The sequence below is a fragment of the Sinocyclocheilus grahami genome, unplaced genomic scaffold (genome assembly GCF_001515645.1).
Source record: "Sinocyclocheilus grahami isolate Dianchi unplaced genomic scaffold, SAMN03320097.WGS_v1.1 scaffold126.1, whole genome shotgun sequence".
Lineage (NCBI taxonomy): Eukaryota > Metazoa > Chordata > Actinopteri > Cypriniformes > Cyprinidae > Sinocyclocheilus > Sinocyclocheilus grahami.
Genome location: NW_015505305.1, coordinates 1,558,708 through 1,579,296, shown reverse-complemented (window position 1 = coordinate 1,579,296; position 20,589 = coordinate 1,558,708). Strand labels below are relative to the sequence as shown.

At 36.7% G+C, this 20,589-nt stretch overlaps 1 protein-coding gene across 6 annotated transcripts in view; it reads left to right on the top strand.

Moving 5' to 3' along the window:
• Window positions 1–10,419: 10,419 nt before the first annotated feature.
• The window catches only part of LOC107590212 (high affinity cAMP-specific 3',5'-cyclic phosphodiesterase 7A-like), a 35,518-nt gene continuing 25,348 nt past the window's right edge, over window positions 10,420–20,589 (top strand). For all 6 annotated transcript variants that reach the window (XM_016278868.1, XM_016278866.1, XM_016278864.1 and 3 more), the window contains exon 1: window positions 10,420–11,456. In XM_016278868.1, coding sequence (XP_016134354.1) covers window positions 11,319–11,456 — 138 coding nt within the window. In that variant the 5' untranslated portion in view covers window positions 10,420–11,318. The remainder of the gene's footprint in view (window positions 11,457–20,589) is intronic.

Sequence of the window (20,589 nt, the reverse complement as noted above, 5' to 3'; positions counted from 1 at the left end):
AGAATGCGGGCATCGATCCCGCTACCTCTGGATCGCTCAACCATTTGAGCTAATTCCCTGTATTGCGAAACAGCAGTGAATCACTCAATTTCATAAGTATGACACCACAATTCAATTCAATTCAAGTTTATTTGTATAGCGCTTTTTAAGATACAAATTGTTGCAAAGCAACTTTACAGAAAATTAAGTTTCTACAATATTTAGTAGTAGCTTATCAGTGGTGACTGTCAGTTTATGTACATATGGCAAAAATGTACTGAAAAATCAATTAAAGACGTAATCAAACAGACGATGAACTATTAACAGTAATTATTATGATGCAATCAAACTTATAGCCAAATGTGGTAGTTCTGTATGTTGTTTCAGGGTTGGCATCATCTGAGGTCCTCTGAGGGGTTGGCTTCATCTCTTCTCAGGTGTTCTGGATCCAGACTGAAGCTTGTGTAAATCCTAGTTACGGGCAAAAACAGAGAAACAAATAGAGACATAATTACCAGAGTTTTGCGACCTTAGGGAGTGTGATGGATTGTAGCGTGGTAGAAGACTAGTTAGGTACGCAGGAGCTAACCCATTAAGGGCCTTGTAGGTAAGTAATAGTATTTTATAACTGATACAGAACTGAATAGGCAGCCAGTGCAGAGACTGTAAAATTGGGGTAATATGATCATATTTTTTTGACCTGGTAAGGACTTGTCTCTAGCCGCTGGACTACCCGTAGCTTGTTTATTGAAGATACAAGACAACCAGTTAGCAGTGCATTACAATAGCCTAGTCCAGTCTAGAGGCCATGAATGCATGAACTAGCTTTTCTGCATCAGAAACAGGTAGCATGTTTCTTGGCTTGGCAATGTTTCTAAGATGGAAGAATGCTGTTTTTGTAACGTGGGAAATATGATTTTCAAAAGACAAGTTGCTGTCTAATATAACACCCAGATTTTTGACTGTAGAGGAACTTTCAGTAATTTAGTGGGTACAGGATCTAACAGGCATGTTGTTGGTTTAATAATCTTTAGTTTTATTTCATATGCATATTTCTTGTTATTATATCATGAATCGATGTGTCCGAACTGTTCTCTTTGATAGCGTATCTGTAGGCTAATGTTGAACATTCGGTTACATTATTTTGGCTTTTCAGTTTTGTTATTATGAAACGATAATGTGTCGATAACTGGCGTAACTTGAAGTTTGTGCTTTCTAATCAAATATGAGGATTATTCAATAGACAAATCTTATATATATTTGTATATATATATCACCTTTTGTCTAGAAAATCAACCCTCTGGTATTGTTCATTTGGGACTCGGAGTCACACTTGTGTTGTTCGCGATCAAAAGTGACCGGACACCTGAATGTTTTTTTCTTCTTCAATGTATATTTTTGTTCAATAATATTCTTTTTTATTTAGCATTTTGAGAGAATTTCATGGTACTATTTAATATTTATGCAATAATTATGATACATTTTTCATTGAAAATAATACAAACATTATTTTTCTAATATTTTTCTATTACTTTTCAGTTATGGCTGTATTTCATGTTTAAATAAAGACAATGCCTTTAAAATCCAATTTTTGAAGGCAGATTAGTGTCATCTGGTGGGAGTAAAAAAGAAAAACATCTGCAATTTCATGGTTTAGCCACTAGATTTCTATATATATAATTTATAAAATGCTTATAGATTCTCTAATTGTTTTTAAACATAAATACGTTTTTTGTTGGGGATTTGGATTTATATTTAGACATTCTCAAAGACAACATTTTGTAAAGCACATAAAGCAGCCATGGAAAAGAAAAATGTATTTTCATACATATATATTATCCTATATATATATGACAAAAAATTATGCTATGGATATTTTTTCTCTAGGTTTTTCCAGGTTGCCCTGCTCTGCTGCAGCATAACGTTTAGTTATACCAACTGACAAGTGAGACCAACAAGTTATGATTTCAGCGTCAAGATATTACCACCAAAGGCAAGGTTGGCACGTTTTCTATGGTGCTATGTAAATTATAGTGCAGAATCATTCATGAACACGTCGTGCACCCCTGAACATGTTCTTGTATCTAAGATTCCTTCTTCATTCCTGATCCCAGTAAAATAAGGGATGCCATCTGTTCAGCATAATGAATATTTTAGTTTTGTGGAAGTCATATTATATTCATGCAGCTCCACTGCAACTGAAGGCTGAGATTATAGAGGAATGAGTTGCAGTTTGGCACTTTCTCCATCCTTTGCTCCCTTGTTCACCCCAAGTAGTATCCAAACTTCTTACCTAGTCACCAGAACCAGTAAATGCATTGGGACAAATAGGTATGTGAATCACGTCTTACCTGTAGGACCTCTTGATGTCATCATGGGTGCAGTTTTTGTCAAGGCCAAGAACCTGGTACAGGGCCTCTCCTGATGTAGACAGGGCCCGTTGCCTTTGTTCAGCCATGATCTTAAACCATTACCTTAACATCAAAAGAACAAAGAAACTGTTAATAAATCGTATAAGACAGTAGGTCATGCACAGTTCTCCTGGATGGTGAACAAGATATAACCCAGCTATTAGTTTTTGGTTCCCAGAACGTTTCGGGAATGTTATAACAAAATAAAAATTGTTTAAAAAAAATATATATATATTATATATATAATATATGTATATTAAAAAAAACAAAAAATAACCGTTTGGGAATGTTCTGTGTAGGTTCTCTAGGTTGTCACACACACAAAAAAACTCCCTAAAACTTTCTGGGGATGTTAGTTTGTGTTTATTAAATATAAAACCTAAAAATACCCATTAGGGAACATTCTGAGTTGGTTCTCTTTAGGTTGTCACAAAAGGTGTAAAAAAAAAAAACTCCCTACAACGTTCTGGGAAGGTTAGCCTTTGGTTAAAAAGAAACAACAAAACATTCCCAGAACATTCTTATTTTGTAATTTAAAAAAAAATAACCAAATGGAAAACAAATGAGGGACGTTCTGTGTTTGCAGTGAAATGACGTTTGGTTTGAGACTTACAACGTCACTCTTTCCACATCAACCCAGACACTGCAGAGAAATATATATATATACACCTGTCCAAAACTAGAGTTTGACATGGATACTCTGATAACCTCCAACCCCCACCCCTGAATAATTCCATCTTTTGTTATGAGCCTTCATAGAATATTAACTAATTCTAAAGATTATACAGCCTTCATTTCTCTTTTGAGCTTTACAATGGCTGACTGCAGAAGTAAGAAGCAAAAAATGGGAGCAATCACTAGTGCAATACTGCTCCAAATCCCACTGAAGATCATTAGTTTTCTTACCTGGTTACAGACTCCAAACTTCAGTCCTTCTCCAGGGCAGGTAGACAGGCTAATGGAGTCAGATTCCTTCTCTGAAGGTAAGTAGATTACCAAGGAGATGAATTATACATGGAACTAGTCATGAGCTCAGGTAACTTCAGGCCAGTTTAACATGGTTACCAACAAGGTTCATTAGGTTTCAGTGCCTAGTACTTTAGCAGAGGGTGGAAGCTTTTGATGGAAGATGTTTGGTGGGGGAATGATGAACCCATGCTATCTGCAATAACTGACTTCTAAACCTGAACGATGAAGACTGGAGAGGATAAAAGGTTAGGTGTCATGTCTATACAACTTTTATCCATGTTGTGAACGTGCATGAACGTCCAAGATTTGATGCATTTTCTTGCTTGATGCACGATCTCCATCTTGTGGTGTCCTTCTGCAATTGCTGTTTTCAAAACCATTGCGTGACAAACGTAGTGACGTCCAAATCAGAATCAGAATCAGAAAGAGCTTTATTGCCAAGTATGCTTGCGCATACAAGGAATTTGGTTTAGTGACATAAGCGTCCAGTACACAGAGACAACAACAACACACAGACAATAAAAAATAAGATGAGAATAAAAAATACACATATGTAAATATAAATAGACAAAAATGGACAAATAAATTTAAAAATAAATAAATTGTATATACAGTTGTGCTATAGATGATATAATGGAATAGAATAGAATGAGATGCAGGGATGTACTAGGATGGAGGTGGTAACAAATAAATATAAGGTTATTGCATGATGCACATTTTATTGCACAATGTGGGGAACATTTAACTGTTCATAAGGTAGATTGCCTGGGGGAAGAAACTGTTCTTGTGCCTGGCTGTCCTGGTATTTGGGGCTCTGTAGCGCCGGCCAGATGGCAAAAGTTCAAAAAGGGGAAAACTTGGATGTGAGGGATCCAGAGTGATTTCCTGAGCCCTTTTCCACACGCGCTTGTTAATTTTTGATTAAGCCAATGGCGTCTGCAAGAGCTGTGATGATTATATATTCATTAACAGCAAACAAGTGCTGTTAAAATACTAACCATTTAAATGCCTCCTTGAACAACATGTAAATTAGAACAATTAGACTCTATAATTGTTGGAACATCAGTTTGGTCTTAGAAATGAACTTGTCTAATGAAGCTCTCTGACATGTTGCCTTCATGTTTTAGCATGCAAGATACAGAAACAGCACAGGGTGTGCATAAATTGCAGCCTTGGAAAACTATATACATACATATTATATTATATATATATATATATATATATATATATATATATATATATATATATATATATATATATCATAATAAATACACTGTAATTTAAATTAAAGTAAGATAAAGATTAATATAATATAATATATATTTTTACTAAACATTTTAAGCAAGTAAAATGCCACACATCTGTTAATATTTTTCACAAATGGTTGACAGTTTTATTTTAGTATCTTTGAGACTATTATAATTATACAAGTATACTATCATTGAACTATTTCAGTGCATTCTTTTATATACCTAAATATTGTTTATTAATTTTTATTTCCTGGGGAAAGAAACTGTTCTTGTGCCTGGCTGTCCTGGTATTTGGGGCTCTGTAGCGCCGGCCAGATGGCAAAAGTTCAAAAAGGGGAAAACTTGGATGTGAGGGATCCAGAGTGATTTCCTGAGCCCTTTTCCTCGTTCTGGATGTATACAGTTCTTGAAGGGTGGGCAGGGAAGCACCAATAATCCTTTCAACAGTCCGAACCATTCTCTGTAGGTTTCTGATGTCTGATTTTGTAGCTGAACCAAAGATAGTGAAGTCCACTATCATCTCCACTGTTTTGAGCGTGTTCAGCTCCAGGTTGTTAAGACTGTACCAGACAGCCAGCTGCTCAACCTCTTGTCTGTAAGCAGACTCGTCGCCTACCTGGATGAGACCGATGATTGTAGTGTCGTCTGCGAACTTCAGGAGCTTGACAGAGGGGTCTTTAGAGGTGCAGTCGTTGGTGTACAGGAGGAAGAGCAGTGGGGAGAGAACACATCCCTGAGGGGCACCAGAGTTGGTGGAGCGGCTGTTTGACATGAATTTCCCCAGTCTCACTAGCTGTTGCCTATCTAGAAAGCTGGTGATCCACTGACAGATAGAGCTAGGGACAGAGAGCTGGGTAAGTTTGGTCTGGAGGAGTGTTGGAATGATGGTGTTGAAGGCCGAACTAAAGTCCACAAACAGGATCTTCACACAAGTCCCGGTTTTGTCCAGATGCTGCAGGATGAAGTGCAGTCCCATGTTGACTGCATCATCCAAGGACCTGTTTGCTCGGTAAGCAAACTGCAGGGGGTCCAGTAAGGGTCCAGTGATGTCCTTCAGATAAGCCAGAACCAGTTTTTCGAACGACTTCATGACGACCGACGTTAGTGCCACAGGTCTGTAGTCGTTAAGTCCTGTTATCTTGTGTTTCTTTGGAACGAGGATGATGGTGGAGCGTTTGAAGCAGGAAGGGACTTCACACAACTCCAGAGATCTATTGAAAATCTGTGAAAAGATGGGGGCCAGCTGGTCAGCGCAGGTTTTCAGACAGGCTGGTGTCACACCGTCTGGGCCTGGTGCCTTGACTGGTGCCAAATGCATATCCAACGCAACTACTTTGCTTGTGCAAAAAGTGCAAAATATAAAAGTCGTATAATTAGTTGGGTCTTAATTAATAAAAATTAATGTTTAGAATGAACAGCGTGACAGCCACATTAACTCACGTCACAGAATGTGCGCTTGCTCTGTTGTCAATAAACTATTTCAGCAATGTATTCCAATATGCTAAAATGAACGATGTTATCCGTATTTTGCTACTGTATATTGCAAGGAAATAAAGATTGATTATTTAAAAATATTTGTGAACAAACTGAACAGTTTGTTTACTAAAAAACAAAATTTTATCCCATTCTTTATATTCATTATCACAATACTTTACCACAATGCTTTATCACATTTTATGTGAACACTAGTCAATGCATTAAACTAGAATGCTACTTAAATAACATAGTATGAAATGACTAAAGTTAGGATTTAACATTTATTATTTTGTAACTCTAAAGGGGTACTATAGTAATGTAAATTGTATGATGAAAATCTGACCAAACCAAAGATGGTGTCAAACATAATTTATTTTCTGAGCTACATAATTTTATCCACACATATTTGTTTTGTTTTTTTCTCACAAATATAGTATGTTCTAAGACTGGGGTTTTCAATCTTTAGATGCCACGGCGGACCCCTAAATATCATCATCCTTGTGCAAATTTTAAAAGGCAGCTATATATTTTCATATTTAAATAATTTATGCTGTAAAAAATATCATAAATTTGTGTAAAATAAATTAGGAAAATATATACTTTTTTCCTACTCAGTAGTAATGTTAGATGTATTATTTATTTATTTATATATTTATATTATATATTATAATTTATATTATTTTTCAATAAATAAGTAAATAAGTAATTTCGTTTTTGTCTAGACTTTTCTCTGGACCCCAGTTTGAAAACTCTTGTTCTATACTAAAGTTAGAATTTAACATTTATTATTTTGTAACTCTAAAGGGGTACTATAGTAATGTAAATTGTATGATGAAAATCTGACCAAACCAAAGATGGTGTCAAACATAATTTATTTTCTGAGCTACATAATTTTATCCACACATTTTTGTTTGTTTTTTTTCTCACAAATATAGTATGTTCTAAGACTGGGGTTTTCAATCTTTAGATGCCACGGCGGACCCCTAAATATCATCATCCTTGTGCAAATTTTAAAAGGCAGCTATATATTTTCATATTTAAATAATTTATGCTGTAAAAAATATCATAAATTTGTGTAAAATAAATTAGGAAAATATATACTTTTTTCCTACTCAGTAGTAATGTTAGATGTATTATTTATTTATTTATATATTTATATTATATATTATAATTTATATTATTTTTCAATAAATAAGTAAATAAGTAATTTCGTTTTTGTCTAGACTTTTCTCTGGACCCCAGTTTGAAAACTCTTGTTCTAAAGCCAAACAAACAAACAAACAAACAACAACAACGACAACCAAAAAATCACCACAAGATGGCAACCGAGCACAAATTTTATTCTACCAGGAGTTAATGGAAAAACTTGCATACTTGTATAGATAGTTTTTTTAAATCTATTACACTCTTTTCACTTGTCATTTTAAACAAACAAACAAACAACAACAACGACAACCAAAAAAAATAGCATTTATCTTCTATCACCACAAGATGGCAACCGAGCACAAATTTTATTCTACCAGGAGTTAATGGAAAAACTTGCATACTTGTATAGATAGTTTTTTTAATCTATTACACTCTTTTCACTTGTCATTTTTAAAATGTCACTCAAATGCAAAAAGATTTCACATTTCTACATCTGTTTAAATTATGCATAGAAATTGTATGGGGAAAAAAGACTAAACTGTAACAGTAAATCTTTTTTTTTTTTTTTACAAAACCACATGCAGCAGTCAAAACAACAGGGAAGTTACCAGTGGGCCAGTTGACGTCAACCAGCAGTATCAATTATGCCAGAGCTCCCCTTGTATTTAGTTTCCTCATGACTGCTGCATAGCACAGGGTCGCATTGCAAGTGGATACATGGAGTCTCAAGGGGAATTAGCAGGTGTGCTGCTCGCCACCCCTCATAATTGTCTCCTCAGGAGGCTGTTCCTGCAAAGCCCGTCTGCCTGGGGAACGGCATTTGTGGCAAACTAAGCCTCAGAAACAAACCATTAATGAAATGATCGCCCCTCAGTCAGGAAATGTGAGACTCCCAAATGAGCAGCACACGGGGCCTCCGGTTGTGGACGGGAAGCGGTCCTTGACACTGATTAAGCAGTACTGTAAAAGTAAATGAATGAACAAATCCGTTAATAACTACACAGGCAGATATAGGCATGACTCCAGATGACTTGTCTTGTTAAGTGTGTTGTGTTTGCTTTCTCTGTTTAGTCCCAGTGTTTAAACAAAAAGTATAAGTCACACTACAACCAGTAATATATTAAGAGTCAAGATTTTGTATAATATTTCCAAGAAGTTCTGGTGTACACTGGGGTAAAGCACTCTAGTAATCTGTGTGATTTGGCAGTATATATTCAGGATGCCTAGAAACGATTTAGGACTGCATGGTGTGGGGTTTGGTTGTGCAGAATTGTATTGTGAGCAGTGGGGAGGGGGTGGGACGGAGCACTACTGGCGTATGGCCTCTGTTGCCATGGTACTGTTCACTATTGTCCCCTGGTCTCCAGCAACTGAAGTTAAAACATTTGCTAACATTGCAAAGCTTTACAACCTAAATTTTGGGTCAACCTAAATGACCCAAAAGAGTGGGTTAAACTTGATTATTTTGCTTCTAGCTAAATGTCTGCTTATGTAAATGCTGTGCAATTGCAAAAGAAAGGATAATAGGAAGAAAATGACTCTACACTTTTAAAAAAAAGGTTCCAAAAGGGGTTTTCGCAGTGATGCCATAGATGAATTTTGGTTCCTCAATAAACCTTTCAGTGAACAGTTCTTAGAATAACCCTTCTTTTCTTAGTTTGAATAACATTTTAAAAACCTGAAGAATATTTTCCACTTTTGTGCAATAAAAAGGTTCTACACTATTAAAAATAAAGGTTATTTATTGGGATTGATGGTTCCATGAAGAACCTTTAACATCCACGGAACCTTTCCATTGCACAAATGGTTCTTTATAGTGGAAAAAAGGTTCTTTCAATTATAAAAATGCTGTTCGCACTAAGAAATAAATGGTTCTGTTAAGAACTGTTCACTGAAAAGTTCTTTGGTGAACCCAAAAAATGGTTCTTGATGTGAAAACTCCCTTTAGGAACCTATATTTTTAAGAGTGTATTGTTAAAGGTTATTTATGGAACCATAGATGCTAATAAAGAACCTTTATTTTTAAGAGTCTATACTTTTTGGCTCACACAGTTACCTTGAGGATGAATTTCAGTTAGTAAACATAAGTGTATATTTTTTTCACCTTAATATTTTTTGTTGAAACTGTAACAGACCATAAACCTTAGTTCATGATTATGACTTTGTGAAGTGCGTTACCATGCAAATTGTACCTCAGCACACAGTGTGATATGAGACTGCTATTATGACTATGTGTTGTTATACAATTATCTGGTAATGCCTGACAACATGCTTATTGTTTAAACTTACAACGTTCTCTGTGGTACGCTTATGTCTGAAGCAAACAAACACTCTAAAGGCAAATCTGGAAGAAAGAAATTAATTCATGTGTAATATAAAAAATATAAAAATATATTTTCTTTTGAGCATTTCTCCTCTGCTTGCTTATTAATCTAGATGTCAAATAAGCCTGGCATTTTATATTACAAATATTGTTGGCTTTCTGACAAATTGCTTCTGTTCCTCTTTTGTAAGTCTCTTTGTATAAAAGCATCAACTAAATGTGTAAATGTAAATCACGCCATTACATGCTACAGTAACATGAAAATGACATTTAGTTCACTGGATTATATAGCCATTCCATTTGATTGCCAGGTTTCTTTACCCTGCTAAAAAAAATATCAGCTTAATCCAGCATGTGATGGTCTGGTGGTCTTAGATGGTCTCTCAGCATGGTTTTAGAAGGGGTTTAGGTTGGTCTGGGCAATCATTGATCAGGCTATGAAAGCTACTTAAGATGGATGAAGATGTGTTTTTCAGCAGGGTCCTTAAAATGAGAAAGGAAAAAAACTATGACTAGTGAAATGTTCTTTTTCAAAAAGAAAAAAAAACGTTCACTCATGGGTTTTATTATTAAGAGAAATTAACAGTGGCTCATTGCTCACGAATAACTGGATGACTCATGCCGAGAAAAGGTAATCACTGGCAATGATGTAGACAGACCGGCTGCAGGGCAAACCCCGTTGTAGTGGAATACCCTTGTTGAGGTCCGTACAGTCAGTGAACGAGTGCAAAAATCAGTCTTGAAAGCATCGCCAATGAGATTCGCCGTCTCAAATTCGCTGCATGATGTAGTCCAATGGGAACGGGCGTTACATAAACTGCTGCACGCCTATTGGCTCAAAGAGACGAGGACGGTTTGCGAACGCTTTCTGTACAACCCCATCTCTTTCGCAGGTGGTGCATGTTCGGAAACAGCTTGCAATGTTCAGGACTAACTGAGACTGTCGTATGTAATAAGCGTAATTTATTTCAAGTTTCGCGTTTTCTTTTTGAAACTGACCGAACAGCATGTGCCAACACACGCACGGCTTGTTCGCGGGGCGTGTTTTTATTCCACCAAGGCCACTTTCTTCTGGTTAATATAGGCTACAGTGCTGCATTGAGTGAGTCTGCATTGAGAAAAAAATGTTCATGCAGCGCAGAGCTTGAATGAAATCCGTCGTTAAACGGATACAAGTTCACGTACATTGATTTAGATATTCGCAGGATCTCTCTGTTTTCCTCGCCATCGGGGTTTGAAGTGGTCATGCCTTTTGTTTTAATTTGGGAGACAAGACTGCGGAGCCATTTGCACGATGATGATGATTCACGACTGGACGGAGTTTAAAAAATGAGGAAGCATTTTTTTCTAAAGATACTAAAAAGATAGAGGAGAGGCCTCGTCGTCCCGCAGGCCGTGATCTGTGCATGAGAAAAGGGAGAAGAAAGGAAGAAAAAACGAGCCTGATGAATACAAATCGAGTGAAATGGAGCACGAGACACGCGCGTGGGGAAATATGGACCATATCAATAATGACGGCGGTGTGCGCGACAACCAGATCGATCCAAACAAAATGAAGCACTTCGCCTCTTGAGCATTTAAACTGATATTTTGTATTTCCAATTTAAAGGAGAGGGGATTCCCGTGCTTTCTGAGAGTTGCAAACAGCGCTCAAGTTCCATGCAAGTTCTCCTCTCCGCCTTCTTTTGATTCCTTTGATTGTTTTACTACTTTTTTTTTTTTTCCGGCGGGTTTGAATTATTTTTGATCCGTTGATATTATTCAATGGCATTATGTTATCAGTTACCGGTTTTGCCTCTAGACAGGCCGGTTCCCAAACATGTTCTCAGCCGGAGGGGAGCCATTAGTTTCAGCTCCAGTTCCTCTTTATTCGGAGCCCCCGACCCGAGGCAGCTGTCACAGGTAAAGAACAAAACATTCTGGCTGTGTGTCAAAACCCTAGCGAGCTGCCTGCCTAGAGAATCAGTCGCGCGTTCCGAACGTTCATTCGAATCTGTTCGGAGCATCTAACTATTCGAACGTTCGGAATGCGCAAAGTGATGCTCAGAAATGCGAACTGCAGAATGAATCGAACAGTTCTGGTTCCGATTTACTAGTATAGATTGCTATGTAGATTTAGTGCTTTTAAAGAAATATTCGAAGAAAGAAAATATAATTAATGGTGCTTTCATTGCTCTATTATCAAATTACTTTTAAATGAATGATAACACATTTCATTAATTTGTTTGTTTTATAGAACACCGCAACAAAAATCATAATGTGTCTAGTTATCATACTAACTTGTCACTAACCACAAGTTTCAGGTGCTATAAGTGCAGCATAACTTGCTTGTTTTCGAGTCGGACATGGCGAAAGTAATTAGCGAATCTGGTTAATTCAGCAGTCATTCAGACTGATTCATACGTGCTTTTGATTCACTAAAAAGAACCGGATCATCAGAGTCATTCTCTGGGCGATCGGATTAGGCTACTGTATGTTTCGTGATGTAGATTCAGTGTACTTAATACACATTCGTGAACCCTCAACGCAACCGAACCTCTTGAAAATCTTCCAGTTCCTGTATTTTTATTAATTGAACCGGTTCTTGGTTCTCACCCCTACTAGTTAGGCAGCTCACAAGGACGAGGCTCGATTTCTGTCCATACTCAATTATTCTTGTGCTTGTTCGGGGTCTTGATTTATTTACTCAAAGTCCCCAAGTGTCAGGGTTTGACAAGAGACAGCGTTATTTCCCCTAATTGTCTGTTGTCGCTGTCATACTGCGGTGTTGGCAACACAAAATATGTTTTGTTGTCCCTTTGGGCCACATGCTGGCAGTCTTTTCAGGCTGAAAATGTGTCACTCTCCACCTCTCTCTCTCTCACACACACACACACACACACACACACACACACACACGCACGCACGATGTTTGAATTTGTTGGGATTCTCTTGGACAGCCCTCTTGCAACTTGTTACTCGGTGTCCATTGGGGACATTTGAGGTGTTTCTTTGCTGCTCTAACCAGCTGAATGTTTCATCTGGTGCTTTTAACCCTGTAAAGCCGACATGTGAAATAATAGTCGTAAAGGTCTTTTTTTTTTAATTAAACCATTTATTTAACCCTTTGTTAACAATTTTGTATATGTGTATGTGTTGTATCACATTGGATGCATCAGGCTCATATAGTGACAGTCAGTACGTTTACATGGACAACAATTCACCGATTTTAATACGATTAAGACAATACTCTGATTAAGAATCTACCATGTTAACAGAGATTTTTGATTACCTTACTCCGGCTAAAGTCATATTCGAAGTAAACAGAAATCGTTAAGACATGTGGAGTATTCCTATTTTAGTCGCATTACTGAAGTGCAGAATAGACATGTAAACACCTTAATCACATTATTACCGTCGAGTAGGACTTTTCGCAGCATTTTGCGACAGGATACACACACGGCAGTGATTGTTCAACCGTTTGACGGCAAATTAAAAGAGCTTCAACACCGCCATCGTCTGTATGCACATACAAATAATTAACTGCACTTGAAGCTTTCATAAAATTAAAAATGAAACACCCAAAACTGTACATGGCAGCATCAAGGAGACAAATGTTTATACGTGAAATTCCGGAGGGGATGTTGGAGGGCGTCACGTGGGGGCGTAATGACGTGTGCCATTAATCGAACTATGTACTATAACATGTAAAAAGAGAACATGAAGGAATATTCTAAAATCCACTCATGTAAACACCATAATCATAATATTGGCTTATTTAGAATAAGGTAAATAATTAGATTACTGATGTCCATGTAAACATAGTCACTATGGAGCTCACACTTGTGAAAGAAAAATACCTCAGAAACCCAAACTGAGCAAAACTATGCAATTTGGTGCAGATGTTATTTATATGGACAGAGAGATAGAATTTTGGTGGCTTGTAATGTAAATACATGACAATTTTATAACAGTATATCAGACTACTTGCATATTATGCATATAAATATCAGTTTTTACTAGTTTTATGATTAAAACTCAGTAGTTTTTATTGTGGGGCAAAACATAATGCAATACAATACAATGATGAATGAAAGAGGTGCAAATGAACGTTCCTCAAAAGCCTGTTGTATCAAATTTCATAAATACATGTTAACATTTGTCTAAAAATTATGCATGGATGATCAAGTAAATCTACTGTAAGTTGCTTAAGTTCGGTAAATGTTCATCTTTAAATATTACTAACAACATTACAAAAGCTATAATTGACCTCAAAAGTCATTAAAGATTTCACAACAAAAATACATAATAACATGACCTGAAGGTGGATATTTTTGGACTTGCTAAGAGGTCTTTTACTTGCTAAGATTGTGTGCAACAGGTTTTTCAGCAAAGTTTTGATTATGTTCATAATTTAGAGGCTTTAGAAATTCATATATGATACAGTAAGCTTTATAGGGTTAAGTAGCATTGCATCTCTTTCAACCATGTTGAAACGGATATAAAGTGTTGCATGCTTTTTAAAATGTATAGTGATAAAGCAGTAAAAAAACTTTTGTTTGCACATTGAGTAATATAATGCATTTGTGTGCTAGATATCGAGTATAAAGGCGGAGCATACGCTTTTAAGATGAACTGTAATCTATCATTGGCCTGTACTGAATCTTTAATGAGAGAGAACCCATATCTCCAGGTCAAAGGATTGTCACTCACTGTACTTGATAAAGTGCATGATAAATTTACTAGTCTTGCAGCAAGCTCACACAGTGAGAGATAACATGCTTAGCTAATGAAAGAAGCCCTGTAGGGCTTAGAGGCCCAGAATTTAAGATGTAGTCAGTCAATAATAAGGGTCATGTCACCAAGCAACCGCTTGTATTGGGAGTTAGATTAGATAACCCTTCTGTCCAGTGTATTGCCTCAACTGCCCCTTATTGTCTTAGAGTCTTCCAGATGCTATCAGCGTCTTTTAAGTCAATCATATGCAAATGTATTTGACTACTGCTTTTCTGGTCAAACTAGTGGTTGCTGAATGGTTGGAATTGTTATAAAGAACAACAGTAACCACATTAGCATGGTATCATAGATTTTCTGACTCTCTCTCCATCCTAACAGGTGTTCTGCCAGGGGAGTAATTGTTTCCCTTGGTTTTTAATACAATTTTGAGGTCCATTGGGTGTTTGACCCAGAATGCATTGAGACCTATTTGCCTCTCTTAATGGCATTGCTTTGGCAAGCTTTGTGTAAAATGCATTTGTCCCTTATCTCTGTCTGTTATGCTGCATGCATGAAAGCCCAGCAGCTACAACCGCCTTCTCTAAAAACACAATGCCTGACTAAGTGCCTCCCAGAGAGCTTGCTCTGAAACCTACCAAAACTCTGCCTGAATTTTCGCTGGAATTTCATCTGTGGGTGGAATGTGGGATAGACCCAGAGCAGCTCTTGGCCCTCGCTCTTGACAAGTCCAGGCCTTTGTGCTCCCTTCATATGGAAGGGGTGTGCATTCGGGATTTCTGTAGTGACGAATAAACTAATCACATTCGCCAGCCTGTTCCCGACCCAGCTTGAAGTGCAGCCACTTAGAACAATATTACCATGAAAAAGATGAGATCAGCCTGGCCTTAGATTTGTACGTGTAGCCCAGCTTTCCACCAAGTTAAGGTCACCATTTCTAGTCATGTCATATGTATATTCAGTTTAAATTATTCTAGACTTTGTTAAATTGCTTGACAAGCTCAAATGTTCTTTCCTGTGTTAATGTAGGCTTTAGTAACATCACATTCATGAACTGTGCAAGTTGCTATTTCTAGTCAGTTTGGTGTGTTGGATTGGATGTAATGCATAGTGCAAGATGAGTCAGCAATATTTTTGCTCTGCTCTTCTGAAAGTGTTATAATTAAATTTTATATGTGTAATATTTATTATCATCAGTAGTCACTACTACTACTACTGCTATCAGTAGTAGTAGTAGCAGCAGCAGCATACATTTTATGCAATTAATAATAATAGAATATTAATATTATGTTAATGGAATATTCGTATACACTTATGTGTGTGTGTGAATCTATAGCTATAATAATAATAATAATAATAAATGTTAATATTATAGTAATAGTAAATGGCATCATGTAAATAAATTAGGAGTATATATTTAATGTATTATATTTTAAATGTGTATACAATGATAGCATTTGCTATGATAATATTAAAGTGGTCCTATTATGCTTTTTCACTTTTTCAACTTTAGTTAGTCTGTAATGTTGCTGTTTGAGCATAAAAAAGATCTGCAAAGTTACAAAGCTCAAAGTCCAATTCAAAAAGAGATATTTTATTTAACAGAAATCACTTTTCAAAAACTACAATGAACGACTCGTTTGGACTACAACGCATATTTTCCGGGATTTGTGATATCACAAATATCGACGAATGGGACGAGACCTGGTTGAGCTGCACTAGAGAAGGCAACAAGTGTTATCACTATGTCGGAGACATGCTAGCTTTCCCAAGGCAGACGAACTTAGAGCGCTTACAATCATCGGGGTTTAAATCACGCTCAAATTGATTTGATTTTGACGCAATATTTACACTGAAGCTCGCAGCAGGAGGCTATGGTAAGGGGCATGACATTTCCTGACCAGACGCCGAGTGCTGCCAATCACAGCACACACTGGCCCAGCTAACCAATCACAACATTTCAGAAGGCGGGCTTTCATTTGATACAGGAACTATTCGAGCCGTTCATGCCAGACTAAGGAGAGAGGTGTTGTAATGTAAAATATATGAAAAATAATGTGTTTTTCGAACAACATAGTATGAGAGCCTGTTCTAGTACACCCCCAAAACAAAATCAAGGCTTTGTAAAAGAGCATAATAGGACCCCTTTAACATTTGTAATATCACTGATGCCATTTACTATGATAATATTAACATTATTATTATTATTATCATTAGAAAAAGGAATGTTTGTTATTATTATTATAAAAACTGATGATAAATTAAATAATACATTTTAATATTAGCATTGGAAATATATTTGTATACAGAAAAAAATATACATTAAAATATATGAATAAAATGTATAATTGAAAATGCCAGAAGTGTATACGTTTTTTATTTATATATATATATATGATATAATTATTATTATTAGTAGTAGTAGTATTATTATTATTATAACATTATTATTATTATTATTATTTTTTTTTTTTTAAATATGTATATCTGCTAGAAGTTAATGTTAAATTTTTATGAGAATATTAGCATATAAATAGCTTCAGAGCCAACAGACATAGACTAAAAGCTATACAACTCCATTTTTGTTTTTCATGGTTTTAAAGCAGTTTGCTATGTCGTGCCATTCAAACAGAATCACGTTGAACCATAGTTTTTACTAAAATTAAGAAGAGTTTCTGCGCAGTTGGCGATAAGAGAAAGTGTTTTAACGTCTCCGTGCATCAGCTGTAAAGCACAGCATTCAACAGATTGCTGTATGTCACAAACAGTGCCTCAGAGTTGGAGCAGTATCATTTTAGATGGTTATATGCAGGCTCGTAGAGGCAGGGCAATTATCTTTTTGTAAACACTGAATTTTTGTGTTCGTGCAGTCATAAAACATAAGTGACTGTTGCAATGCTTGTGTGTGTGTAGGTGCCCCTCGCTGCAGTGTTTGTTAGGCTACCATTGCAGAGGGAGGTAGTTAAGCATGTGCCTGGACTCTGGGGGTAGTGGTTTGGGTTGCAGCCAACATCACAGATGGCCAGGATCTCTCGCTCTCTATCGTCATTCTTCTCTTCACTCTTTTTCCCCTCTCAACTTCTCCCACACTTGTTTTTCTCAAACATGCTTTTTGTAACAAACGGCTTCCCAAAAACAAGGGTGTTGCGATATCAGTCACAGTCTATGTTTTTAGCAATGTTACACATACATGCCCAAACATACTTCAAAAACCAAAGACAAGGGAATGAAAAACGTCACTCACATTGTGTTTAGTAAATTGCAACATGCGTTTTCAAGAATCCCAATAACATGCCAGATTATGACGTGCTTTCTAGCAGGTTAAGGCAGTTGAATTTTATCCTGCCGTGTGTCTGTGCCTGCGCTCGTGATTTACACACTTATTCATGTGCTGCGTTACTTTACTGCGTCAATGACTTATCAGCAGCTCGACAGCATGTTTTTGCCATTTAGGCAGAGCAGCCCGTTCCCGAGCGGCATGTGAAGCATTGCGGTCCTCCAGTGTGTCCGCCATATCTGTGGGCTCTCGCTGACACTGTTGGCATCTAGTTTGTGCGTGGAGAGCCAAAGGTATAGCACATCATTGTGTGTGTGTGGCTGGATGGCCGACATGCTTGCTTGAGTTGCATTTGTTGGAGGTCATATCAGCCGTGTTTGGTGGTGCAGACAGGGCGAGGAGGATTTTTTTTTTTTATCTCACTCATGCGATAAGGTTTTTGTGTGCCGTGTTGGACTGACGTAGTTTCAGGATGTGGTAAGAATGTGGAGGGAGCTGTTCGGTTTTCAGTATTTCACAACTTGCTACTGCCAAGATGGCTTTCACATTCAACATTAACTTTCAGTTGCGGTGCATTTGCTAGTTTGCTTTTTGCTGTTCAGGTCAATAGGTTTTAAAGACGCAGTTTGAAAGGAGGCACATCAGGATGGCGGATCTTGTGCATTAAAGTATTTGTTCATTTGGAAATGACGCAAATCTCCACCCTTGTTGACCGGCATTCAGTATCACTTCAAAGTTTTTCTTGCACTGTCCTGATGTAATTTCCGTTACATATGGGCCTCTGAGATATTTTGTTTGGGTGGAATTTCTGCACATTAAACACATTGTACTTTTTTGTGTAATTCTTATTCATGATGTTACTCATTACTCCAAAACTGTGTGGTGCTTGTTGGTGATTGTTTTTTTTTCTTCTCTTGATATAATTTGATTTTAATTGTATTAGTTCAATTAAAAATGGTAATATCTGTATAATATATTTAAATTACATGATTAATATCAACCTTAATACATTTAGATTGGAATCAATTGATTAATATATAAATTAAATATTATTTGATTAATATTTAGTTTGGGTGGAATTTCTGCAAAAACGATCCCTTGCGTTGCCGTTAAGCCAACGAACTAAACAGAGCTCAACGCAGTGACCGTTGAATGTCATGTCACAATATATCACCGGTTCACTTCCTGTCACATTAATCCTTGTTTACACCACAAAACGGCCATCAGCAAATTGTGCTGCCGTCTAGCAGTAAGGCTACCGGATCTGCCATTGAGATCACTGAGTTCAGTTACACAACGTGTTGAGAAGTTTAACTGTAGGAGGGACCGCAGGTTTGACACAGTTTACTGGTATTGCTTAATAGTTCACGCAAAAATGTCATAGTTTACTCACCTTCATGTTGTTCCAAAGCTCTATGACTTTATTTCTTTAGCAGAACACAAAAGAAGATATTTTGAAGAACTGTTTCTGTCAATGCAACTAATATCAATGGGGCCTCAAACAACTTTGAAATCCATTGACTTTCATTTATTTGGACAAAAACATTTTTTATGAAGGACGTCATACAGGTTTGGAACAACATTAAGAAATTGAATATAGTGCAGGTGTACTTAACTAATAAGTTGCACCCAAGAAGATATCTTGAAGAATGTTTCAGGTGTTTTTGTCTATACAATGAATGTCATTGGGTCCTAAACAACTTTGGACCCCATTGACTTTCATTGTATGCACAAAAGAAAAAGAAAAACAAGAAGAAAGTCATACAAGTTTGGAATCGCATGAAGAAAGAAAAGAAAGAGCAGGTGTACTTAACTAATAAGTTAGTTTATATTGCGACCTGACCGACTCTATAACCTGCGCAGTAAAAACAGCGTTTATGGCTTGGCACTTATAGGAATGTGCACTACCGTTATCCAGCATCTCACAGCATGGTGCTATAACTCATGAGGACGCTTTGAATTTATGAGCCCTCTCCGAGGCCTGTTCCTTTAATCTGAGTGAGTTTAGAAGCACAATGTCGGATAAGGTTCAATGGGAATCTGTCTGGCTTCCTCTTTTGTTTGCTTGTTCTGTCATGAACCCACTCCCTTTTTTTCTTGCCTGCAATTAGACAAGAGGAAGAAATTAGTCGGCGCTTGACTTTAAACTGACCGTTATCACTTTCAAGAAAAAAAATGCAGATACGTGTTTGGAGAAAAGAACCCTGCAACCCTGTGGCACACCCGACCCTAGATGACCTTATTATGCTGGCCTTTGTTGCATTTTGAGCTCAGTCAAGTTGGATCAATATGATATAAAACACCTGATTTTTTTTTCTAAACATTTATAAGAAAAGAAAGAATGATTCCATAATAAGTAGACTTTTTACACCTTTGAGGGAACTTAGAAAGTCTTTATGGTCAGAACATGAGGAGGATTTCATGCAAGGCCAAATTAGATTTTGCACCTTCTCTTGGTTTGATTGGTTGATTTGATTCCTAATTGATTGGCGTTTGAGTGAATATATATATATATATATATATATATATATATATATATATATATATATTGCGTGGGTCTTATACATTGACTCAGTCATATATGGACAGCACCTGAGTTAAATATATGAGTGTCACAGCAAAGGGTCTGAATACTTAGGACCATGTGATATTTCAGTTTTTCTTTTTTAATAAATCTGCAAAAATGTCAACAATTCTGTGTTTTTCTGTCAATATGGGGTGCTGTGTGTACATTAATGAGGAAAAAAAATTAACTTAAATGATTTTAGCAAATGGCTCCAATATAACAAAGAGTGAAAAATTTAAGGGAGTCTGAATACTTTCCGTACCCACTGTATATATGAATGAAGAGTTCAGATGCAAAAGCCTCTTAAGCACGTCTGACGTTTATCTTTAAAATGAGCATTTCTTTCTGGCTACTATCTATAGGTTTCTATGTAAGTACTGGTACTTCTGAATGGGTTAAGGCTGGGATTTAGCACATTTAAAGTGAAAGTACTTGATGAACATATACTATATGTGGAGAGCATTCACTCAGTATCGTTA